The 26,627-nt window shown below is 44.6% G+C and overlaps 1 protein-coding gene across 3 annotated transcripts in view; it reads left to right on the forward strand.

The window, feature by feature from the left end:
- Nucleotides 1–26,627, forward strand: part of DCLK1 (doublecortin like kinase 1) — a 317,887-nt gene that overhangs the window by 174,639 nt on the left and 116,621 nt on the right. For all 3 annotated transcript variants that reach the window (XM_075919170.2, XM_075919169.2, XM_075919171.2), the window contains exon 4: nucleotides 1,054–1,153. In XM_075919170.2, the coding sequence (XP_075775285.1) occupies nucleotides 1,054–1,153 (100 nt within the window). The remainder of the gene's footprint in view (nucleotides 1–1,053; nucleotides 1,154–26,627) is intronic.

Here is a 26,627-nt window from a genome sequence, read left to right on the forward strand (position 1 = left end):
GCCAGAAAGAATATCATTGTTTACCACATCAAAAAGAATAAAATTACCAGGGGGTAACTAAGTTGGAGTTCATAAAAGGATATTACAAGTAATGGAACTTTAAAAGCTCTTCTCTGATCTAATCTATATAATTCACACTCTGGACTTTATCTTTTAAAAGGTAATTAGATTTCTAATTTGTTTTTGGAGGTTGCTAAAATAAGATCGAAAAGGCCAAAAGACAGAATTTGGGAATATTGCCAATCTTTTGCTGGATGGCTAGTGAAATAATTGTAGAGAATGGAAACATTAAACCTTTTATTTTAAGCAAAGTTAAGAATGAATCTAATGCAATACCATTTCTGGTAAGGCAGTTTCAACTATGAACACTAATCTACCCTATCCCAGATCTGACTTTCTATATCAGTTCTTTTGTTTTTGGTTTTTTAAATCTTTTGGTCAACTTGAAGTCAAATTCCTGGCTATTACTGACTGGATTTCTCAAAGATATATATGCCTGACAGACGGTGTTTGTTTTCTGTGGGTTGTTGTTTGGAGGAAGTAAAAAAGATAGCGTCAGAGAATATTACTGATCAAAATGGGTTTTTCCCCCATGTCAGCTAGTCTTGGGAAACTGGCAGGGCATATTTTTGTTGTAACACAGATTTTGTTGAAAGAGCCACAGTAAATTTTGCCTGCAAAACTGTTGCTGATATAAATGCTGTCAAAGAATATGAATGTGAACTGTAAATGCAAATAATTATCCGGTAGCTACTGAACACAATCTCATATATAAACAGAAGTTCTAACCTCAGACCATAGCAATGCATCTTATTTTAAATGTGACATTTACATCATTCTATCTTCTTTAGATCTCTCTTCCAGCAGTGTCCATAAAAATGTTTCTTACTCATAACAGATGGCCAAAGTACTGCTTTGAAATTTCTCTGGAGAAGAATCTCTGTTGATTTCATTATACTTAAAGTACTCGTGCAGACATAGACTTGGAGGAATTTATTGTTATAATTGCTATTATGAAAGATCCCATGTTGAATACATTCCTTTTCTTTTCAGGTGATGTGCCTTCAGGATTTCTTTGGTGATGATGACATTTTTATTGCATGTGGACCAGAAAAGTTCCGTTACCAGGATGATTTCTTGCTAGATGAAAGTGGTAAGAAGATCGAACATTTTTAAGACACAAAACTAAAGTGTGGGGCAACTTTTCAGGTTTTATATGAACTGTAAAATAATGTCAAAATGGTGTCAGCTGAGTCTACAACACTAATTTAAGACACACAGTTAGGATGTCTATTCTTTAATTGTAAGTTTTCAGTTATTTTGGTTTTCTGTATTAGAAACCATAAAGAGGTTATCAAGAGCCAGTTATCTGTTAACTCACAAGTGCCTATCTAAAACCAAGGTCATAGTAATAATTTTTATAGGAAATGAGGGTTGTTTGTACTGTTAAATTTCTATTTTATATGGTCTTATTTTAAATCAAAATTGAGTTGTTGTCATGGATCTTGCCTTATCTCTCAGTTGGACATCACAGAATTATTTAAAATTGTGTCTGTTCTTTCCAACCCTCCCTTCTAAATCCTTGAAATCTGGATTTTTGGTAATACCCCGGGAGTAGTATGAAAAAACTATATATGGAAGTCTGTTGAAAATTATAAATTAAGATGAATTCTCCTAAGAGAACTCAAGGAGAGCTGTGTTTTATTGTAAAGTCTTTCAGAGTCTGATTGTGTAACATCACTGGCGCAAATAGACCTTAGAGAAAAATGTTTCTGGTCTGAGCTTTCCTATCCTTTATTAAAGAATGTTCTAAGTGCTGGACCATGAGTAGCAACTAAGAAATGGCAAGTTGTCTTGTGCATAAGGAATACAAAAAAGGGGCTGAAAATTATTAAATTATCTAATTAATTTGTGATGTAGACTGGGACCTGACTAATGGGTTTGCTTCTTTTTCTCTTGTCCAGATTTTTTTTCCTTAGCAGCTGGATGAATCTTCAGCACTTTTTTCCCCTTTAAATAATGTATAACAACTGAGTCTTATGGGACAGTCCTTTTGATTAGAATAAGGAGAAATGTCCAGATAAATTAATTGTAGATATGTTTAAAGGTCACTTATTTTCTGGTGTGTGTGTGTGTGTGTGTGTGTGTGTGTGTGTGTGTGTGTGTGTGTGTGTGTATATATATATATATATATATATATATATATAAATATAAAAAAATAAATACAATTTTTTTCTATAATGTGTTGATTTTATTTGCCTGACATGGAAAGTGTGGTGATTATTTTTTTTCTTTTTGGATTATCTGGACCCAGACTTAAAGCTTTTGGAGGGTAGGGGAAATGCTTTATCTGTATTATAAGCTGAGGGACGTGTGTGTGGGAAAAATAGCTAATACATACTGATAAGCAAGGAAAGTGATATTCTGAAGCATGTGTATGCACTCACATACAGACACCTTATATCTTTATAAAACCTTTCATTATCGAGTTATATGGACATACTACACACAGATTAGTCGATCCCATGTTGACATGTACTGTAGCCACCTCTGAGTTGTAGTATGATAATTGTTGAACAGCAACAGACAAATTTTGGACAGGAGTTGAAGGTGCAAAGGAAATTTAGTAAGCAGTGATACAGTTACCGAAGCTGGAAAGTATTGAGGACTGTGCTGCTAACATTGCCCGTGCCAATTTCAGGAGTGCCAAGGGATCTTTAATTACTAGGACCTCCATTTTGTCTCTTCTGCAGTGTCACACTGTCTCTTAGCACCATTCTGGGCCTTTGTACAATGCTGACTCGGAGGAGGGGTTCCCAAACTTTTTGACACGGGGACCAGTAAATCCATTCATGAGCTTTGGAGGACTGGTAACATTCATTTGCATATGTGCATATTCATTAAGCAAATGATGTTCAAATAAGTTGTTTCTGGTCCTCCCAACGCCCCTAGTGCTAGCATTAGCAAAGCTCATCATATAGTCGCCCACAATATTCTTGCCAGCAAGTTAAGGGAATATGGATTGGATAAATGGACTGTAAGATGGATAGAAAGCTGGCTAGATCAGGGTTTCCCAAACTTTTTACTTTAGTTGGATCCCGTTTTTTTTTCAGTACTGTTTTTTGCAGCCCAAAAATATAAACGCATATTAAAAAAGAATAAATTTTCTGTGTTTCACCCGGCTCCATCCTCCGCCCGGCCAGGGCTTGGGGGACCCGGCACCGCATGGCACTCCAGGAGGCGGGAACAGGAGCAGATTGGGGGGTAGGGTATCTGGCTAGGAGGGAGGGTCCAAGGAGGGGTAGGGTTGCCAGGTGTCTGGTTTTGTACCAGACAGTCTGGTATTTGAGGGTTTTGTCTGGGAAACAAATTGAGAAATTACCAGACATATAAAATGTCTGGTATTTTTCTAATTAGGTAAGTTTTATTATAATTGGGTGTATCAGTCCTTAGCTGCAAACTGCCTGGCTGGTAGATGTGCTCATGCTGTGTGAGTGTCTACCAGCCAGGCAGTTCGGAACTACTCAAGGGACGGTGTGTGTGGGGGGGGGCGGGTGGGGGGGATGGAATCCCCGGGGCCAGACTCACTCGTGTGCCCGGGTCTGCATGTGCCCGGGTCAGTCCTGCTCCCCCCCCCTTCTCCTCCCGATCTCCCCAGTCCAGCCCTACTATCCCCATCCAGCCCTGCTTCTGGTGGCTGGTTCCCCCCCTTCCCCCCACCAATCTCCCCCGGTCAGCCCCTCTCCCCCAATGACCCCCCCCGACCAGCCCTGCTGCCCCCCCATCCAGCCCTGCTTCCGGCAGCTGATTCTCCTGTCCTCCTCCTCCTGATTTCCCCTGTCCAGTGTGTCCCCCCACCCCGGCTTTTGTCCAGCCCTGGTTCCACCACCTGCCCTCCCCAATCTCTGCCGGACAGCCATGCTGCCCCCAACCCTGCTTTCTGGTGGCTAATCCCCCCCCCCCCCACCTCCTCCCAGCCTGCCCCGCTCCCGTCCCGGCAGCCACGCTGAGGCCCGGTATTATTTTCCCATGGCCTGGTATCGGGCCGCGGCCCGTAGTTTGGGAACGCTGAGCTTTAGACATGTCACAACTCCTTCACGTGGATGTTTTGTGGGGAGATATCCCATGAATGTGTCAACTTGGCCTGACTTTGCACAGTTCAATTTGCCTGACATACTACTTCCTTGAAAACAGGATACTATCTGTTTTTTCGAACATTTGCATTAAACCATGTTCTCCAATAGAAGGATCTTCAATGAGCAATCACAGGTTTTTCTGTGAGCAATAAATAAACATAAATCTGACTGCAAAATATTTTTTTTTCATTACCAGGTGTGACGTTTTGTTGCAACTTAATTAGTTTCAGCTTTGTGAAAAGCTAAAAAAAAGTTAATTTGCCCAAGTAGCCTCCTCTTAATGGTTGGCACACCACCCACACTTCCCAGAGATTAATCTTCCTAGGGCTCTCAAGTTGTCATAAAGTAAATAAGTGAGATTTCAAAAAAGTCTGTTTTGCAACAGTGCATTTATGAAAAGCCTGAGATGCATGAAGATGATTAGCAATGGTTGAGTTTCACTCCAAATGGGGTGAGAATTATCAGGTCTGTTTCTGCTTCTCTGGAGTGCTGCTGGAAATGTCACTCATAGGTTTTTTCATTGCATTTCTAGTATTCCTGATTACAGTCAGATCAGATATACCATAAGAACAGCACTTGTGTGTGTTTGGCCTGAACAAAGGAAGTGAAGAGGAACACGATGTCCACAAATTGAAAGTGGAGGTTGGGAAAAATAGGCAAAGCTTTTCTGAACTTGAACTTTTCCTATTTTATCAAGAAAAAATTGTCTGTTCTTAGCTCAACGTTCCCCCTTCTTACAGTAATTCCTAATTTAACGCTATAGATATGTTCCAAAAAATGATCGTTTTAAGTGGAAATGTGTTATACGGGGTCAATTTTCCAATTGAAAATAATGGAAAAGGTGGGGGTTGAGTTTTAAGGGGTGGTGTCTGTTGGGACCGGGATAGAAGGTTGGGGGAGAAAGGGGACTGGGTTACAGCAGGGAGGGGAGGTGTTTGGCTCTGGGGAAGGGAAGGAGAAAGGAGGGGGATTGGGTTGGGAGTGAGTATGCCCCTGTGACAGGTCTGTCGGGACCCACACTACATCCGGCAAAGGGGGGGGGTTGCCGGGGAACGGTGAGCAGAGAACCCTCCACCGCTTTGCAGGGAGGCGGGGGAAGCCCCGCACAGCCGCCAGCGACGGGCCAGCTGAGGAAATGGTGTTATTCCGGGGACAGCCGTGTAATTCAAAAAACGTTCCCTAAAAAAAAATCATGATATCACGAGAACGTGTTAAGTGGGCACATGTTAAATGAGGAATTACTGTATTTAAATCTCATATAAAAAAGCATTATATCTGTGATCAATAGGGGGAGCTCCTTTAGTTATTAATTCCTGTATAAATATATAGTCTGTACTGTTCAGTGTTTTGATTCTCTATCCTCAGAAATTAACTTTTTGGTATAGTATTCAGATTTCATCCTATTAAAATAAATAATAAAGAACCCATCATCAAACTTCATGGCAACAATGCCAATATTTGGTCTAATTGGTAGCTCACCCTTTCCATGAATTAGTGTAGCTGAGCCAAAGACTACCAGTGGATTCGTTTTAAAATTGAGTAGATATTCTTGGTTTTCCAGACTTCAGTGAGTAAACGGTATTTCTCTTCTTTGATTTTACTTAAATATGTAGCAGAGCATTCTGATATGCAAGTACTTTCTGTGTTTAATGCAAACTGACACTTTGTAAATACTGATTTGTGCTGAATGACATTGCAATATATACACACATAAGCTGCAATGAGCTATAGTAGCTGCTTATGTGGGTAGCCCAGGTACTTCAGGCAAGCAGTTAAATTTACCTTGTTTCTGAAGTTAGTTGTTTGCTAGCAACAGGATTGTAGAACAGCTGACAAAAGGATCGAATAACTTTTGTGCCTTGCCTTGATTTTTCCCAAGGACCTGAACACACAGGAGCTATGTCTAGACTGCAGATTTCTTTTGGAAGAAACTTTTCCGGAAGAGATATTCCGGAAAAAGCTTCTTCCAAAAGAGAGCATCCACACTGCAAAAGCTCATTGAAAAAGTGATTTGCTTTTTCGACAGATAGCGTCCATTATGTGTGGACGGTATCTCGCATGTAAGCTTTGATTACTATGGACAGAATGGCCACCAGGGCACCTGTGCTTTTTCCTCTTTCCTCTTCTTGCGAAAAAACTCCCTCTTCCCCATCCACACACACCTTTTTCTAAAAGAGCTCTTTCGGAAAAAGGCTTCTTCCTTGTAGAAAGAGGTGTTCCAATGTTGGAAAAACCCCTCTGTTCTTTCGATTTTCTTTTGAAAGAACCTGAATGCAGTGTGGATGTAATTGAAGTTTTTTCGGAAAAACGGCCATTTTTTCTGAAAAACTCTGAATTGTAGACCTACACTGGGTGTCATCATGTGAGTGCAAAACATTAACGTAGAACATATGTACTATAATCTCTGTTTGAGACTCTGTGTAAGAAATGTTTGAACGAAGAAGGTGGTGATTGTTAATGAATTACATTCAATTTGTCAGATTATCAAACAAATAAGAAACTTCCTTCTTTTCAACCCTAGTTAGCATTTGAAATTTCAAGTGTGTCTAATATTTTTGAATGTGGCCATAGTTATCTTTCTGATAGGAGCATGAATTGTTCACTGTTTTGGGAACTCTTCTTTTGGCCCAAATTGCCAGATTTTCTTTGCTGTTGCCTGATGAACATGGTGTTGTTAAGAAATAATATAAATAAAAAGAGTAATGTAATGGCCAGAAGACAGCTTGTTAGAACACCACTTTATGTTGACAGTGAGCCTGCAGTGTCAATTGTGTACAAAGCCTCAGTTCTAGGCCTTCTTTCGTATACTGCAAAAGTAAACCATTGTGGCTGGTGAGATTGTACCATGTTCTTCAAGTACTTGGTCATGTCCTTTCCAGTTAGGTATATGCATGCCACGTGCATGGTTTCCGGAGCTTTTTTTCTTAGCCGTATCCATCTTGCCAGTGAGGGAACCTCCATGGAGTGGTGCCAGTGTGTATATACCCCTGCTGGCCCTCCACCACCTCAGTTCCTTCTTATCACCCGCGGGAGCTGGAGCACTTGGCTACATAGTTAGTCTATCTCTTAGCATGTAAATACAGTTCTTAGTACTTGTAGGTTAGATTAGGCGAGTAGTATAAATAGTTTGAAGTTGACTTTTCGTATAGGGATGTTTCCCCTTCTTATCTCTCCCTTTCTCGAGAGGGAATGTCCGGGGTCCGCATGTGTTCAAGCAGTGTGTGAAGTGCTCTAAACCTATGCCCTATGGCTATTCGCATGACTTCTGTCTGAAGTGCCTAGGAGAGGACCAGCACACGGATAGCTGTCAGATCTGCAAGACCTTCAAGCCAAGAACAACACAGGAATGTGATTTGCTCCTGAAGCTCATTTTAATGGAGTCCGCACTTCAACCAGTGGCACCAGGTGATTGCAACATGCTGGCCTCCGTGAGAGCCTTCCTTGGCACCGAAACATGCATTACTAGCAAAGCCTTCGACATCAAGGCTCCAGTCGCAGTCTATGGCACCGACTAGGAAGAGGCAACATAGGGAAGATTCCCTATGAGGCATAGCCATAAAGTGCACCATGGAGATGGGAACATGGCCACGGCAATGCATCAGGAAGCTCCTGTGCCATGTCGGCACCGGTTGTGCTCAACATGCAGAGAGTCCGGCACTGGATGCAGTGGTCAAAGAGGTCCAGCAGCCATTGACTCCGGAGGCATTCTATGCTGCACATAAGCTCATAGAGCTCATCACTGGGACTGGTCACGATTGCCGATGAGGAACATTGGGTGCCTCTTTTGGTACAGGCACCAGTTCAGCCGAGAGTGCAACTGTGGTTGCTGGCCACAACAGCAGCCTTTCTTCCCCCCGCACCTTTGCTTGCACCGATGACTCTGCTACCACCAGCACTAACCCACACAGAAACCTGGGCACTGACCGCCTTGTCGGCACCACCCGTCATGGCACCACAGGTTACAGTGATGCCAGCGGCACCAGTACCAATCATCACAAGGCCGCTCTACCCCGCAGTGCTGCCGATGCAGGGCCAGTACCCACACCCGATGCCGCCACCGGCACTGCCAGTGGCACTACCGGCACTGACCCATAGAGAAAAGCCAGCATGATGACCAGACATAGGTTGTCTCATCGCTTCCCAGCACCATCATTGGCACTGCCGTGGTTGGCAATGGACTACTTGTCGGAGTCAGACACAGACTCCATCCATTCCAGGGTTTCATCTTACAGATCCAGGTTGCAGCACCGATCCCAATCCCAGCACTGGTCCTGGCACCCCAACCTGGCCGTTCAATAATCTTGTCTGCCCCAATGGCAACTCTAACAGCCTTTTTGGAATTTTTTGGATCAGGCCCAGGGACCACCTCCTTCCTGACATTCCTCGGTGACTGCCCTTTCAAGGGGCATCCCCTCAGCTACTCCTCTGACCAGAGCCCTGGCCTCAGACAGCATGGCAGCCTGCACCTTCGTGGTCCAGCATGCCAAACTGCAGCTTCAACCCCTTCAGGCGTGATTGGCAACAATACACAACCCAACTTGAGCACCTACGGATGCAATAGTCACGGAACCGGAGGAGGTTCTCTGGTTGCTAGGCTGGTGACTACAGGAATAGGTCATTTGCCATAACATCCCATTTGCCAGACAGGCCCCGTCTGTGCAGCTGGTAACCGATCCACTGGACATAGGTTGGGGAGCTCACCTGTCGAACCTCAGAACTCAAGGTATGTGGTCCCTAAATGGGGCTCTCCACATAAATGTCAAGAGCACAGGGCTGTCCATTTAGCCTGCCTGGCGTTCCTACCCCACCTGAAGAACAAGGTAGTGTCTGTGCTGACAGACAACACCATGACCATGCACTATGTCTTCTCCTCTATGCAAGGAAGCCCTACGTCTCAGACCTGTGTATCACACATGGGATCCACCTGGAGGAATCCTACCTACCAGGGGTCCACAGTATCTTGGCAGACAAGCTCAGCAGGTCGTTCAGGGTCCATGAGTGGTCCATCACGATGGACATCTTGGATATCGTCTTCCAAAGGTGGGATTATCCCGCTCTCAACCTGTTCACTTCCCAGAGAAACTTCACGTGTTTGAGCTACTACTCGTATCTGGGGCAGGGGAAGGGCTCGCTAGGGGAAGCACTACTGGTGCAGTGGCCTCCCCTCCTTCTCTTCATGTTTCTTCCCTTCCCCTTGCTACACAAGGTCCTCTTGATAGTCATCTTGATAGCCCCAAGCCCCAGCATGGCCATGTCAACACTGGTACCCCATGCTCCTGGATTTAGCAGTGGAAGAGCCTATCATGCTACCGGTGACTCCAGACCTAATCACCGTGCACCTGGGGGAGGGCGGCTATGCCATTTGATCCTGTCATCCCTCCACCTGGCGGCCTGGAACCTTCACGGTTAACCGGATCGGAACACCTCTGCTCAGAGGCAGTTAAGAGGGTCCTTAAGGGAAAAAAGCTCCAGCATCCATGCACGTGGCACACACGCCTAACTGGAATGTACCTGAGCAACACATCTCAAAGAACAACAGTTACAAGGTAAGTAACCATTTTTTAATTTTTCATCTCTATCTAACTTTGACTCAGTGCTTTGAAGCTATAAGCATCATCAGCATAAGTGTGAAAGTCTTGTTCGTCTGCTGTTGAGACACCTCCTGTACAAATGCTGCTGCAAAACTAAATATCTGCTGCCACGCTTCAACAAATACAGAATGGCTGGATGTAAAAACAAGTTTTGATCACTTGACAAGAAGAGATATTAATATTAATGGAAACAGTGATGAAAATTATACTTTTCTGGGAAAGAAAATAAGACTGGATTCAGTCTCTTTGAAACATATTTCACCTTGAATTGCTGGCCAGTGTTAGTCTTTAGCCTAAGTTCCTTGTGCCAGCAGCCTTATTACATCCTTTTGTCAGGATGAAACATTGCACCAGGGAAATCAGATTATTATTGCACGCGCGCACGCACACGCATACGCGCGCATGCACACAATTAGAAATATCATGTTTATACCTTGTAGGTTCCTATAACCTTGATTAGGTCCTGCCTGTGAAAGGGGGAGAGAGGGAAAACTCAATCTAATCCCCATCTGCTCTGATTTATTGAACACGGGCTGATGTGTTGAGCAGCATTTTGGCTAGATGCAGGAGCTGGTTGACTCACTCTGCCCCCATCAGAAACTGACACTTTGGCAATGAGAAAATTTACCAGGGGTTCTGAGGACTCAGAGATATAATGGTATTTTCAACAGAGGCATATGTATAAAGTTTTCCAGTGTAGTGTGGTGTTTTAATATGTTGTCAACAGCCAGGCTAGAGAGAGAAAGAGATTTTGGAAAACATTAACTCTCCCCAGTACACTTTCCAACATGACGCAAGACTATCCTATTCTTAACACTTTTGTGGCAGCATATGATGACTATTATAGCTCATGACTGACTTGCCCTGATCCTTGTTGTATTGAAAAATATCTTGGATTCCAGTTAATTGTTTTAAAAGAGAATGAGCTCAAGAGAAACATAACCTAAGTTAAAATGTTAGGGAACAGACTGTTACAGGTTGAACCTCTCTAGTCTGGCATTCTGGTGCAGCTACATCTAGGGCCTGGCATGATTTTTGTTAGCTCAGTGTCTACTTATCATGGGTGTGGCCAAGTTTCCCATGGTCACATAAAGTTTGTTCACAGCCACTAGTCCTAGTTCTCAGTGTTCTGTGCTGTTGTTTATCTCAAATTTACCCCTAAGTGTCGCCTAAGAGCTTAGTACAGTGGAAGTGTTAATGCTCCTAGACAATATTGACCACCCTTCTGGTTTGGCACCAGTCAGGTTCTGAGGGTGCCAATGAGAGCTGAGAACATAGTGGTGGCAGCCCACCAGGGTCTAACCCTGGCAGGCTGCCACTTTTTTTTTATTGCCCACCCCAGATTAATCTGTAATGAATTACTTCCACTGTTGGGGATTCCACAATCTCTTAGCTAACTCCATAGCGTAGGGGTAATCAGTAAATTAAGGTATTAGTTCTGCTCTGAGTTGATGATTAAACATTTTATGCATAGAAGGAAGGACATCAGAGAGCCACGTGGACACTTAAGAGCCTTTACTCACACTATTTGCATGAATATTTACATAGCTGACATTTTCTATTAATGTTTCTGTGGGGGGAAAAAAGTTCCCTATCTAGTCACAGAACATGCTTAGTTAACATTTATATTATTGTAACCCATCATGAAGCCAGTCAAGCAGGATTGAAGTTGAAGCTAATTTACTTCATAAGCTTGAAGCAATGTTGAATGATTTTTCAGAAGTTGTAAGCTCTTAAAAGCAAAACGTACGACTGAAACATTAATCAATAAAGTAGAGCTAGTCAAAAAAATCAAGTTTATTTCCACAAAATATTTTCAATGCAATTATTTTTGGAAAATTTTCACAGATAATTTTGATTTGTGATGAAAATGTTGTGACAGTGATCGGTTAATGGCAAAAATGCAGGCAGAATGTGTTTGCTTTTATATTTCGTTATCTTATGGAGCTGATCTTTTTGACCACCCCGGCTTTTTGTTCTTATTTGTATCCTAATCTCTTGGAATTTGGTTTAGACATGGGGATATCAGAATTAGTTTATCAGAGGAAAAAGTAGCTGTGTCCTGTGAACTAGCTGTGACTGTCTTCTCTGAGGGCCCTGTAAATTGTTCAGTGGTTAGATGGTATAATTGAAGCATGAGAAAATAGCACAAACTTCTTTGAGAGATGGTCCTTAGATGGATTCTAAATGTGGGTGCGCTTGTGTGCCATCTGCTGGAGCTGGAAGCTTTTTGTAGCAGTGTCCATTGACCCACATGTGCATTGAGTGTCCTCTCATGCACTCAGCTGAGAGTATAATAGGTTGTGCAGGTCGACACCTCTCCAGTTCCCTTTTAGTGCCACGTGGCCTGAGTCTGAGCCCCTGTTCCTTTGTGCTCTTTGCCAAGGGAGTAATCTTCCATCCATTTTTTCCCCTTGTACGTAGTTGTAGGTAGCTGTTTTAGGGTGTGTCTAGACTACAGTGTTTTGTCTACAAAAGTGGACTTTTGTCGACAAAACTAAACCTGCACCTACACTACCACTGAGTTCTGTCAACATAACGTCGACAGAACTCAGCAGTTTTGTCGACACTGGTAAACCTCATTTTACGAGGCATAACGCCTTCTGTCGACAAAGCGTTATTGCATCTAAACTGTCCTTTGCGTCTACACTGCGATGTTGACAAAGCAGCTTGCTTTGTCGACAGAACTGAATGTAGTGTAGACGCTCTTTGTTGACAGAAGCTTTGTCGACAGTATCTGTCGACAAAACTTCTGTCGACAAAAGCCTGTAGTCTAGACGTTCCCTCACTGTGTTTTCTATGTGTTTATATTGTTCAAGTTAGCATAGTTCTTCACTAGTCCCCCACCCCCTAGGTCTGTGCCCTGGCTTCCAGGCTTTAGAAACTGAGCCTCTTGTCTGTGATCATTTCCTGTGATCAGTGAGCAACAGTGTTGCTTGTATTGCTTCAGCAAGGCTCACACTGTGGCCTACTGTACTGTCCGCAAGTCCTTTCTGCCCCATAGGCGGGAAGCTAGAGACCTTTGGAAGTTCTTAATGGTGCATTTGTATCCAGGACCAGTGGAACCAGCTGTGCAGCATCTGTGACCAGTGGTGAGAGCCCCTCCACCTGACACTGCAGCATGGGATCTGTTGGTATCAAGGCAGTCAAACATGGCCTAACAATAGACCAAGGAACATGACTTTATGCATAAGAGTAGATCCCCATTCAGATATGCTCAAAGGATGAGGAGAAGTTCAGTCAGGATCTGCTGAAGCAAGTTTGTCTCCTGACCATATCATTCTCACCATCTGGACCTTTGGGGTTGTTCCATGTGACTCCTTGTACTCTTAGTTTCCTAGGATAATGGCTGTGGATGAAGGAATTGCTCCTTCCATGCCTTTGCCTGCCCTACTCTCTGGACTACTGCCCACTTCTGTCCTATTCTCTCTATTGGATTAATGCCTACTGCTGCTACCCAAACAGCACATCCCTCTGCCATGCAGCAGCCATCCGGTACTGACAGCACGCTCGCTACTGGAACTGATTCTCTGAGGCAAAGGGATTCCCAGAGCCAGATCCAGACTCTCAACACTGGCCACTTCAGTCCCTAGCTTATTATCTGCTGCAGAATCATAGAACTGCAACCTGCGAGGACCACCTATACCAAGAGACTCTTCTGCACTTATCTTAGTAATGAACAGTCAGTTGTATGCATAAAAAATGGGAAATGACTGCTAAGGAGTACTGCAGAAAGGAATCTGGGAGTCATAGTGGATCTCAATTGAGATATGAGATATGAGTCAAGTGTGTAGCAGTGACGCAGAAAGCTAACATCATTTTTGGATATATTAGCAGGAATGATTGTAATCAAGACATGAAAAATATTTTTTCCGCTCTACTCCATGCTGATTAGGCCTCAGCTAGAATATTGTGCCCACTTCTGAGCACCACATTTCAGGAAAGATGTGAAGGAATTGGAGAAGGTCCAGAGAAAAGCAATAACAATTATTAAAAGTCTAGAAAACATGACGTCTGAGAGAAGATTGGAAGAATCAGTTTTGTTCAGTCTGAAGAAGAGATGACTAAGAGGAGACATAAATTTCAAGAACGTAAAAAGTTGCTACAAGGAGGAGGGAGAAAAATTATTTTCCTTAACCTATAATGGTAGGACAAGAAGCAATGGGCTTAAATTGCAGCAAGGGCAGTTAAGGCTGGATATTAGGAAAAACTTCTTGCCCATCAGTGTAATTATGCACTGGAATAAATTGCCTAGGGAGGTTGTAGAATCTTCACTATTGGAGATATTTAAGGGCAGGCTAGACAAACACCTGTCAGGTGTGGTTTGTATAATACTTAGTCCTGCCATGAGATCAGGGGACTAGACTAGATTACCTCTTGTGGTCTCTTCCCATCCTATAATTCTCTGATTCTATTAGACTTTCTGGTGAGCCAGGGATCCAGACTGAGGATGCCAGGGCCCATTGGTTGTGTGGTAGCAGCCATCCCCTTTGTGACTTTCAGCACCACCTGCTTATGAGGAAGAGGTGAGAGAAGTGGAATCAGTGCCACGAGTCCCCATTGTAGCCTTTTTGTCCCAGACAAGGTGCTTCTTCCTGCCTTCCAGTCCCCACTGGATGATCACCTCCAATATCAAGATAACTGCCCCAGTGGGTGGCAGTAAATCTGGGATTCCCATTAGAGGAGATACAGGAACTACAGCATCAGCTCCAGGACATTCTCCAGCCGCAAGTGCCTTCTCAAACAGCTCTCCCCATCAACGAGGTCATCCTACAATTGGTACAAATGCTGTGGTAAACCCCTGCCTCTTGTGTCCCAACTCCGAAGAGGGCAAAGAGAAGATACTTTGTTCCCACCAAGGGAAAAGAGTTCATTACGCAAGGCGCCCCCCCCCCCATCTCCATTGTGATCTACACAGTGGTAGAGTGAGCCCACCAGTATCCTCGAACATCCATGCAAAAAAGATCAACCTGCTGGGCTAGAAAGCATATTCCTCTATGGGGCTCTTCAGCTTTACCAACTATCAAGCCCTGTTAGCTAAATATGACTTTAATAATTATTCAGAGCTAGCAGAGTTCAAGAATCAGTGACCACCAGACCAACAGCAGCCGTTCCAGGCACTTCTGGATGAGGGCCAGTTGCTGGCCAACCAAGTTGTTATGCATGCAGCCGACACTGCTTCCTGATTGTTCGCAACTAGAGTAGTGCTCTGTAGAGCCCCTGGCTGCAATCCTCCAGATTCCCCATAGGAGTCCAAACCCCTATAGAGGGTTTCTCTCTTTCAATGTTTGAACATTTTAGTGTCAAGACTGATGAGTCCCTTCATTTCCTTAAAAACTCTTCTGCCAGACTCAGCACTCTCAGCATCTCCTAGTGCTGAGATACAGGCAGCAAAAGGAACCGTGCGATCCCCGACCCAGGCCCCCATCCAACATGCTATCAAAGCCAGCAGGAGGCACTAGGTTGATGGCAGTAATCCTAGAGACAACACTACCCCACCTGCTCCATGACCATCTCCTTGAATCTCTCCCCCCAGCTGTCCAAACAACACTTTTTTGATATACACATCAAGACATAACCCACTACCATCTCTGTCTCTGGCACCCCATACCATCTTGGGGGCTGTCTTACCCTATTCACCTACAGTTGGGGCAAGAGCACTATGGCAGCTGGGTACTAGGGATCATCCATCATGGATATTCTATATAATTCCTGTTGTTTCCATATCATCACCCTCCCCTGGCTGTGCTCTGTGATGATCCCTGCAATCAAGACCTCCTGCAATGAGAAACCGAGGCCTTTCTCCTCAAAGGCATCACAGAGCCAGTCCCACATTGCCACTATGGAAGCAGTTTTAATTCCTGAATTTCCTTATCCCAAGAATGAGGGGGAGGTGCCCCCTCTACTTTTCTGGTTCTTTGAGTACTCAACACCTTTATCCAGAAATCCAAATTCTATGTGGTGCCATTTTCCTTCCCTGGACACTATGCCTTTTCCCCTTTCCCCTCCTTCTGCAAGTTGTGCACATGGTCTTCCTGGATCAAGCAACTGTAATCTTCATCACCCTGTTTTAGTCCCAGTAGTTTGGTTCACGGGCTTCCTAGCCCTCTCCCATCTACACACGACTATAATTCTGCATGCTACTGGATCTCTTCTCACAAGACCAGGGCTTACTCTGACATTCCAATTCTGGCCCTGTTCACTTCCCAGCCTGGGATTTGGATGAGCTTAGACATAGTGTGCTCCAACAGTGTGTGACGTTTCCTTACTTAAAGCAGGAGGGCATCCACAAGGGCCTACTGCCAGGCAAATGGAAGTACTTCATTTCCTGTGCTCACCATCTCCAATGCCCACTGCATACGATATCCGTTCCTATAGTCTTTGCTACTTTCTCAAATTCAGTCAGCCCTAGTGCTTAGTTCCATGTGGGTCCCCCTACGAGCACTCTGTGCATTTTTCCTTCTTGTGCACGGTGCTTTTGTCTTCACACACCCTACCACCATACACTTCTAAAAGGTCTGCAGGAAACCTTTGAACTCAAACTCAATTTCATTTTTTCCACTCTCACAAAACCACTCTGAGCGTATGGCAATGTTCTCCTTTTCCAATCTCTCCAGGAATGTAACCTTCCTGTATTGGCTAGCTGGGTCATTAAACCAGACAGCAGTGATAGTGGACTCCCTCCCCTTATATCATCTTCCACAGAGAAGAAGTTTTCTCATCTTTCCACCCTAAATTCCTTCCTAAAGTGTTGTCCTAATTCCCTCTAAATCAGTATATCCATCTCCTGGTAGTCCACTCCAAACCCTGTACCTCCCACGAGAACAAAGTCTTCCACTCCCTCATCATCTCAAATTCATTAGTATTCTGACCTCAATGAAACCACACCTTGCAATTGCCTCCCTCCCCCCCCGGCGCATTTCCAATGGGTGTCCAGGTGTATTTGCGAATACTACACATTCAACAACATAATACTCCCCGATGTCATCTTGGCACTTTCTACACTAGCACAAGCAGCCACATTGACTTACCCCATCTATGTTTCGTAACAGGACTCAGAGGGGTAGCCATGTTAGTCTGTAACGTTAAAAATGAGTAATCTTGTACTACCATATATATATATATACATGTTCATGTCTCCTCATGTTATGCAGGCAGCAGCTATGGATGTAGTTATGGGTTATGCTCTTCTACAGGCTGTGTTCTTGAGCAATCCTTGTACCCGTCTCCACACTGATCACTACTGACCCATGTTTGGAATTAATATAGGGACTCGCTCGAAGAAGAGGAGAAGATTAGTTTCCTGTAACTGGAGCTGCTCTGAGTCCAGTACCTTACTTCCATCCCCTCTGCTGTGGATTTGTCTGATCAGTGGGAAGAAGGGTACTAGAGCAGCCAGGGCTGGCTTGAGCCATTCCTGTGCTCCGGGCAGCAGGCACGTGATGCATGCACGACTCCGCCCTCGGGCGCACGGTGCATGCACGGCCCCACCCACTGGTGCATAGCGCACCTTACAGATGCTATCAGGCACGCGGTGCCTGATTGCAGCTCTAAGGGGTGGCGCCCGGTGCCCCTTACAGCTGCCATCAGGCGTCCCCCATAGGTTGGCGCCCCGGGCAGCTGCCCAGCTAGCCCCACCCTTAATCAGGTCCTGAGAGTGGCATCAGGCTGCATGGCCTATTATACTCTTCTCCGAGAGCACGAGAGGATGCATGACACCCATGTGGGTCAATGGCCATTGCTATAAAAACCTTTCAGCTCTTGTGCATGGCGCACATGCACACCTACATGTTTGAAATCCATTTGGGAGCAATGAACATTGAAGAAGCTCCAGTTACAGGTAAGTAACCTCCTCTTTTGATTTCAGAATACTTCTGAGATTGGTCTTCATCTTTTAGATTTGTATTTGATTTTGTTGCCCATTTTGTTGTAGTTTATTTCCTACTTGGTTGTTAATTTACTCATCAAATTTGTAGGAAATTTAGTGTAAAATAAAATATCTGTAGTCTTGTCCACATCAATTCATATTTGTATTTATTATATACCATGGATGTTTTCTAATTGAGGAACAGATGGAATCTGAACTCTTTGCAAACAGACACACTTTATGACCCTTTGCTAGGTAATTCTTTGCCATGCAGTACAGAGACGCTTCTACTTTCTCTAGTCATCATGCGTTTATATGATGTATCTTCAAGATAAATGGACATTTCAGTGTTCTCTTCTTCATCATTTAGTTTGAAAACCTGAATGTACATTACCATCTATTGAACAGTATTAGAATGTGGTCAAAATACTTGGATCTTCACTGGTTGTTGTTTATTGCTTCAGAGGTTCCTGCACTGGGAAAAACGTGTATTTGGTGTAATATCACGTCACAACACCTTAACTCTCTACTTCTCCTATTTGGATATTTTGAGGTGTAGAGATACCAAAAGTTTTGGATGAGTGCACACACTTTTTTTTCTAACCAGAAATGTCCACAGATTCTGTTACATTGTTAGGATCATTTGAAAAGAGCATAATTATTCAAAATCCATAATTCATTAGCTTTTAGAAAGTAGCAAACTTTCTAAAGGCATATAAGGATAACCTTCATCCATAGTATTTATTAAAGCTTTAGTCTTTAAAGTGCCAAAGTAATCCTCTTTTTTTTTTAATGTTATCAAATACAAAATCCAGTACAACAGCTGAAAGAGCTACTTGGAAAATATTTCAGAGTGCTAAAATCAGACCAACATCTGTACAGGTTGAACCTCTTTAATCCAGAACTTTGTGACTGATAACCAATCTGGAGTCATTTGTCGTCCGGCATAATTTTAGTTAGTCTGATGTCCACTTTTCATGGGTGTGACCGAGTTTCCCATGATCCCATGAATTTTCTTTTACAGCCACCACTCCAGTGTTCTGTGCTGTTATCTAGCTCTAATTTACCCCTAAATGTCCTCTAACAGCCCAGAATGCAGCTCCCTTCCCCTAACAAATTAAGTATGATGCATCTCAGTTGAATGTGTCAGTAAACTAGTTACTTTCAAAGGAATTCTTCACATAGCAGAGCTAATGTTCTATGTGAAATATTCTAAAGGATGACTAAGAATTAAGAAAGTTTCCTGTTGCCATGTCATTGAGCACATGTAGGTGGTGGGTCATGCAGCTGTGATTTGAATTCAACAGTTCTTCAGTTGAAGCTTTATCCCTTTAATTTTGTTTGGGAGAAAATATAATACTTGTTTTAAGGAAGAAAAATCCTGCATAGCCTTGAAATGGATTGAAGCAAGCTGGGACAAAAAACCTGTAACTGCTTCTTCTTTGCTGATATGAGGAAGGTGCAGGGTTGCTACTCGTTAGCAACCGGGGCAGGGGGCAATTAGAAAGCAAAGGAATATAAATCTCTTGTGTATCTTGTTCTGCCACTATAAAATAAGAAAAATATCTCTTCTAAACATTTAGGATTGTGACTGATAACCAGCAGAAAAGGAAGACAGGAGTTTCTAATGAAGACACATGGTCTAAGAGGAGGAATTGTCTTAGACACATGTAAAGAGAGACAGAATTCAAGGGGGGTGTTTTAATTAGGCTGTAACTTTATTACATTATTCTTCTGAGAATAATCCAGCAATAATTTATACAGTGTGGGTCATGATTGCTTCCTTATTCATTTCCACTTAGCAGGGGGCTGCTGTCAGCCAACCAGCTTTCAACACCTGGGCTCAGATCCACCGCTGGAACTCCACTGATCTCCCCTTGTTTAAGGTTTAGGGGCCTACCTTTGCTGTATCAGACATTTGGAGCCACAACCCGAATCCTAGTCCTCACCCTATTTAGAGAATACCTTCTCCTAAATCTGCTTCCAATTCCAGATTCCCTGTGAAATGAGTGTCTGCACTAGACACTTGCCACAAGAAGATACTTGCAATTACCTTGGCTACTAATCCGGGCATGGGATGGGATTCAGGCTGAAGGAGGAAGGTTTATATGTTGTCTTGGTACACAGGGAGCAGTAGCTTCCCTGAGCACCAATGATTCATCTACTCATGCAGGTAATGTCTTCTCTCTTTTTTCCTGCGTGTCCCAATGTCTTTAGCTGGAGGGAGGGAGAGCAAGCTTAAAGGAGTCACTATCCTTTCCCCCCCATTAATCCAGACAAAGACCCCCACCTTGTGGGTTTCAGGGGTTAAACTCTGAAGAACAGATTCAGTGAATCCAGGTGTGTGGAGGGTACTTTCCTTCTGACACTGATCTTGCATAGTGTCACAAACTCTCTCTGGGTATGTCTACATTGCATTCCTCTTTCAAGAGAGGAATGCAAATGCGGACGAACGAAATTGCAAATGAAGCGTGGATTTGAATTTCCTGTGCTTCATTTCCATAATCATGTCTGGGCGCTATTTTGAAATACCCTATTTTGAAAAAAGAAACGCTGTCTAGATGCAGTTATTTCAAAAGAAAACCCTTCTTTCGAAATAACCCTTACTCCTTATAAAATGAGATTTAAGGATTATTTTGAAAGAAGGGTTTTCTTTCAAAATAACCACGTCTACACAGCATTTCTTTTTTCAAAATAGGGTATTTTGAAATAACGCCCCGACGCGATTATGCAAATGAAGCACAGGAAATTCAAATCCGCACTTCATTTGCAATTTTGTTGGTCTGCATTTGCATTCCTCTTTCGAGAGAGGAATGCAGTGTAGACATTTCTCTCTCTCTCTCTCTCTTTCTCTCTCATATCTCTCTCAGTGATGTAGATATTGGGATAGAGAGTATGCTTATTAAGTTTGCAGATGATACCAAACTGGGTGGGGTTGCAACTTCTTTGGAGGATAGGAACATAATTCAAAATGACCTTAGCAAGTTAGAGAAATGGTCAGAGGTAAACAGGATGAGGTTTAATAAAGAGAAATGCAAAGTGCTCCACTTAGGAAGGAACAATCAGTTCCATACATACAAGATGGGAAGCGACTGTCTAGGAAGGAGCATGGCGGAAAGGGATCTAGGGGTCATAGTGGACCACAAGTTGAATATGAGTCAACAGTGTGATGCTGCTGCAAAAAAAGCAAATATAATTCTAGGTTGTATGAACAGGTGTGTTGTAAGCAAAACTCGTGAAGTCATTCTGCCGCTCTACTCTGCACTAGTTAGGCCTCAGCTGGAGTACTGTGTCCAGTTCTGGGCGCCACATTTCAAGAAAGACGTGGAGAAATTGGAAAGGGTACAGAGAAGAGTGACAAGAATGATTAAAGGTCTAGAGAACATGACCTATGAAGCCAGGCTTCATGAACTGGGCTTGTTTAGTTTGGAAAAAAGAAGATTAAGGGGGGACATGATAGCGGTTTTCAAATATTTAAAAGGGTGTCACAAGGAGGAAGGAGAAAATTTGTTCCTCTTGATTTCTGAGGACAGGAAAAGGAGTAATGGGCTTAAAGTGCAGCAAGGGAGGTTTAGATTGGACATTAGGAAAAAATTCCTAACCTGTCAGGGTGGTCAAATATTGGAATAAATTGCCAAGGGAGATGGTGGAATCTCCCTCTCTGGAGATATTTAAGAACAGGTTAGATAGACATCTGTCAGGGATGGTGTAGACAGAGCTTGGTCCTGCCTTGAGGGCGGGGGGCTGGACTCGATGACCTCTCGAGGTCCCTTCCAGTCCTATGATTCTGCCCCTTTTGACTTCAGACAGTCAACATTTGGTGTTCCAGTTGGGAGTAGAAATTGATGTCAGATTTTTCTTACTAGTTTTGTTTATTTTCATAGGTTGTACAAAGTCCTGTGTGTGAATGCAGAGGGAATCAAATAGCAGGAAATAGTTACTTTTGCTGACAGCATCAAAAAAAGGTTTTTTATCCTGCACCCCATCCCAAAAATCCTCTCACCAGTTTTCTTCCAAGGTCAGCTGTACACTTTCAGTTTTACCTTCTATCTCTCTTTTCAATCTGTCACAATATGCAGCTGAACCTTTCTCCTGTGTGTTGCTAGTGTCTAGGCAGACTGTTAGGCCTTACTTCAGCGCTCTCTTACAACTGATTTTAAGTGGAGAACTCATTCACAACAGTTTCAAGAGGTTTTAACTCAACCTTTACAAAGTTTAACCCAGCACATAAGTCTGTTTGTCTTTAAAAAATGGTATTGGGGTGATAATGCATAATGGTATGATTTTATTGTGGATGTAATGGAAGTCATGAAATCCGTAACTTAAGAGACCTCTGTGACTTCAACCTATGTTGGCTGGGAGCTGGCAGGAGTCCCCTTCTCCCCGGATATCCTGGCAGCCAATAGCTGCAAGGTTCCTCCACCATCTGAGGTGGCAGGGGTCACCAAGTGCTCCAAGCCATCATGAATGGGAGACTGAGTCAAGTTGTTCCCAGTTGTCATGGGTAGGAGGAAACTTCCACAGCTCTGAGCCACTGCAGGCAGTAACTACCCCAGGGGTGGGCAATAATTTTTGATGGGAGGCCACTCCAAGATTTTGGAAAGTGGTCGAGGGTCACACTTTCACATGATATTAATGGAGGAAATGCAGGGTCTGGGATGGATGTTGGATGAAGGAAGCAGTTGTGACCTGGGGCATTGGACTGGGGTTCAGGGTATATATAAAGGACTAGTTGTCTATCCGATAAGCAAATGCTTATCGGATAGTCGACAGGATATCAGAGAGAGGCAGCAATGTGGGGGAAGAAAGTGGTGTACTTCAAAGCGGGACCACTGCACGGAACCTGGGGTCAGCTGGGGAGTCCCCAGCTGATCCTGGGCTCCGTGCAGCGCTGCTGCTTTGAAATGCCGCGCAAAGCCCGAGATAACCCTAGGCTCTGCGCAGCATTTCCATGGAACCTGGGGTCAGCTGGGGACTCGCTAGCTGACCCCTGGCTCTGTGTGGCATTTCCTGTACATCAGTGGTCTCCAACCTTTTTACACCCAAGATCACTTTTTAAATCTCAGAACAAGCGAAGATCTACTGCCCCCCCCCCCCATTCCCCCCAAGACATCACCCCTTCCTTGAAGCCCGGCCCTCTCTATTTTTCTCCTTTCCATCACTTGTTATCCCCAACCCTTATACACTCTACGCTGCCACTTTTTTTCCCCAATTCTTATGTAGGAAGAGGTTTTTCCAACATTTGGCCTGTCTAGACTGAACCAAATGTTAGAAAAAACCCTTCTTTTGGAATCCCCCTTATTCCTCATGGAACGAGGAATATAGGGGTTACCGAAAGAGCATGTCCGCTCTTCCACTAAAAACAGCAGAAGAACAAATGCATCCCTGGATGTGGAAGAGGTTTTCCAGGATATCTCTGGAATCCTGGAAAAACTCCTGCAGTGTAGCCGTACCCTCACTGGGTTGAGACAGGATGTGTGGGCTCTGGGGTGGAAATGAGGGATTTGGGTTTGGGAAGGGGTGAGAGGTGCAAGGTCTGGGAGGAAATCTGGATGCAGGAGGAGGTGGAGAAGGGGATGCTGGCTCGGGGAGGGGACTCTAGGCCCGATGGAGGGTTGGGTACTAAGCAAGCCACAGGCTTGTGGCTGTGAGGATGCAGGAATTTGGGTTGGAGTATGTGAGGGGCTCAGGGCAGGGGGTTTCAGTGTATGATAGGCTCAGATCTAGAGTCGGGGGGGTGCAGGAGTGTTATAATGCTGTGGCTAGATGGGAGCTTGGCCTCAAATGTTTTTTTTTTTTTTTTTTTTTGGGGCCAGGCTTAATTTTTAAATAAAATACTGTGTTAAACACACAAAGTTTCTGCATTGTCTTTATTTATGAGAAGGGCAGAGAACCTGTTTTGAGTCAGGGGTCACTGACCCACAGACAAGACGGTTGGGGCCACACAAGGGAAATGGGGGGGGGGGGGAAGCCTCCACCCAAAAAAACCCTAAGCCTCACTAATGTGGCCCCATCTGTGCTGGTGGGAGCAGGGGACATGGGAAGGGAGCAGGGGCAGGGGCCAAAGTGCTGGAGTAAGATCAGGGTTCTGCAGCAGGGGAGAGGGTGCCGGGAGTGAGGGGACAGGGTCCTGCAGCAGGGGACAGGGTGCCAGTGGGGAACAGGAGAGAGGGGACATGGTGCCGAGGGGAGGGGACAGGGTGCTGGGGTGGGAGCAGGGTTCGGCAGCAGGGACAGGGTGCCAGTGGGGAACAGGAGAGAGGGGACATGGTGCCGAGGGGAGGGGACAGGGTGCTGGGGTGGGGGCAGGGTTCTGCAGCCGGGGCAGGGTGCCAGTGGGGAACAGGAGAGAGGGGACATGGTGCCGAGGGGAGGGGACAGGGTGCTGGGGTGGGAGCAGGGTTCGGCAGCAGGGACAGGGTGCCAGTGGGGAACAGGAGAGAGGGGGGAGGGCACAGGGTGCCAGTGGGGGCAGGGAGTCCCCTGCAGCAGCCTTCTCCCAGGGTCCCACCCCGCTGAGCCGAGCCGAGGAGGGAACCTCCCACGCGGGCGTGTGCGCACGCCTCCCCCCAGGCCAACTCCTGTGGGAGGGAAGCTCCCGCGCCTGCGCCTCCCCCAGGCCAACTCACCCCACCCGTGGTGCAGGGAAGCCCCCATGCATGCCTCCTCCGGTGCCAACTCCCCTTCCTGAAGAGGAGGGAAGCCCCAGTGTGTGCCTCCTCCGGGGACTCCCCCTAGGCAAGTTCCTGGCACGCCAAAGAACTTAGGGAGGGGAGCAGTCAATGCACTTCCGGAACACCCGGAAGTGGTGCAAAGCTGCAGGACTTCTGTCCACCCTGCAGGAAGCCGGCACTTCCTCCATTTTCGCTGGAGGTAAGCAGTGGGGCTTCTTGAGGGTAGGGGCGAAATGAAGGGGTTCAAACGCCTCACGATCGATTGGTCAAGGCCTCGCGATCGACTGGTTGGTGACCACGGCTTTACATTTTTAGTTGGGTTTGACAGTCTTACTGATGATCTCATCCTTAAACCTGAAAGTGGTGCCTCTATGAAACTGAAGAACCTAGCTCTTAGAGATACATAATGTGAAATTGTTTTAATACTTTCTGCGGAGCCTGTAATTTAGAGTTTGCCAACTTATCAAGTATTTTCCAACTTGTATTTCTTTAAAATCTCTCTTTATTTAAATGTTATATTGAATGTGTTCCCCAGTATGTGTTTAGGATAGGGCTAAGCAATACATGGCCCATGGCCTGCTTGTTTGCGGCCTGTTGTCCGGTTTGGGTTTACATGGGGCTCAACACCCTGGTTTAGGGTGTTGCCAGATTATTCTTTATAATGTTTCAAATCTTCTTTTATTTTGAGGGTTTTCATCTTTGAAGTGTCACATTTATCCCAATATCTGACTTAGATCATTTCAGGCTGACTCATGTCTGTTGAGCTATAACTAATTACAGTAACAATTAATTTCTTAAGCCAGATAGCATTAAGAAAAATATATCATACTAGATTTAAAAGCAACCCTGGGATGCCCACTCTCTAAATTCATGAGGAACCTGGAGACATTGGTATTTTGTACAACCTTCGAAGCTGTTTACAATATACTCATTAGATGCTTTGTATCCTACAATAATATTATAATATTGAGGTATGAGGTTGAATTTTGTAATACAATTGTAACACAACCCCCCAATAAGATAACTACAGGTTGTACCTCTATTATCTGGGAGTCCCTGATCTGGCAGCATCCGTGGTCTGGCACCGACCACGAATGTTCTTGGCAATGGGGTAGGAGTTCCGTAGGGGGCATCGGTGACTCAGTCAGGAGCCCAGTGTGTGTGTATGTCGGGGGAGGTGTGGAGCAGGCGACAAGGCAGGGAGTTCTGGTCCCCGCAGCCCCCACGGCAGCTGTGGAACTCGGCCCCAGCTGTGGAGCTGGGCTCCAGCCACAGAGCCAGGCAGCTGTGGAGCTCTGCCCCAGCTGGGGAACTCTGGCTGGTGCTCTGGCCCTGGCAGCAGTGGGACCAGTGGCACCTAGAGAGCTCCAGGGGCCTGGGACTGCAGTGGGGGGAAGGCTAGATCCCTAACCTGGTGGCAGCACGGGTCAGGAGAGGAGGGACCTCCCCTGGTCCGGCAAATCCACTCGTTCAGGACCAGTCAGGTCCCCAGCGAGGTCCAACCTGTATTTCATATGACTTTTCCGGCATGTCTTTCTTTTCTGAATTCATCTTCTAGATTCTATGGGACAGAGATTTTCTCCAATATTTGTGGCTTGATACACTACTTAGTGTATTGGACTATGTAGCACTTTAAAGACTAACAAAATGGTTTATTAGATGATGAGCTTTCGTGGGCCAAACCCACTTCCTCAGATCAAATAGTGGAAGAAAATTGTCACAACCATATATACCAAAGGATACAATTAAAAAGTGAACACATATGAAAAGGACAAATCACATTTCAGAACAGAAGGGGAATGTAGGGGGGGAGGGGAGGAAGGTAAATGTCTGTGAGCTAATGGTATTAGAGGTGATAATTAGGGAATCTATCTTTGTAATGGGTAAGGTATTGGTGTCTTTGTTGAGCCCCCCTTGAAGAGTGTCGAATTTTAGCATGAATGACAGTTCAGAGGATTCCCTTTCAAGTGCAGATTTGAAAGTCTCCTGGAGTAGGATGTAGGTAATTAGGTTGTTGAGACAGTTTCCTTTCTGGTTGAAATGGCAAGAAACTGTTTTTTCTTTGTGATCCTGTCTAATATCTGTTTTGTGGGCATTGATCCTTTGGTGAAGTGTCTGAGAAGTTTGTCCAATGTACATAGCAGACGGACACTTTCGGCAGACTAACACGGCTACATTTCTATCACTATTCTACTTAGTGTATTCTGAGTCTTAACAAATAATACTTTGAAATGAAGACTTGACAATATCATTCAAAATCCCTAATGTTTAAAAAGAAAATAAGAACAGCACATAGCTGTCATCCTTTCTGTTCTCTTCAGATTAAAGTTGAGTAGGATTCCTATACCCGTGGTTATTG

This window comes from Pelodiscus sinensis, chromosome 1, assembly GCF_052426305.1.
Source record: "Pelodiscus sinensis isolate ZL-2025 chromosome 1, ASM5242630v1, whole genome shotgun sequence".
Lineage (NCBI taxonomy): Eukaryota > Metazoa > Chordata > Testudines > Trionychidae > Pelodiscus > Pelodiscus sinensis.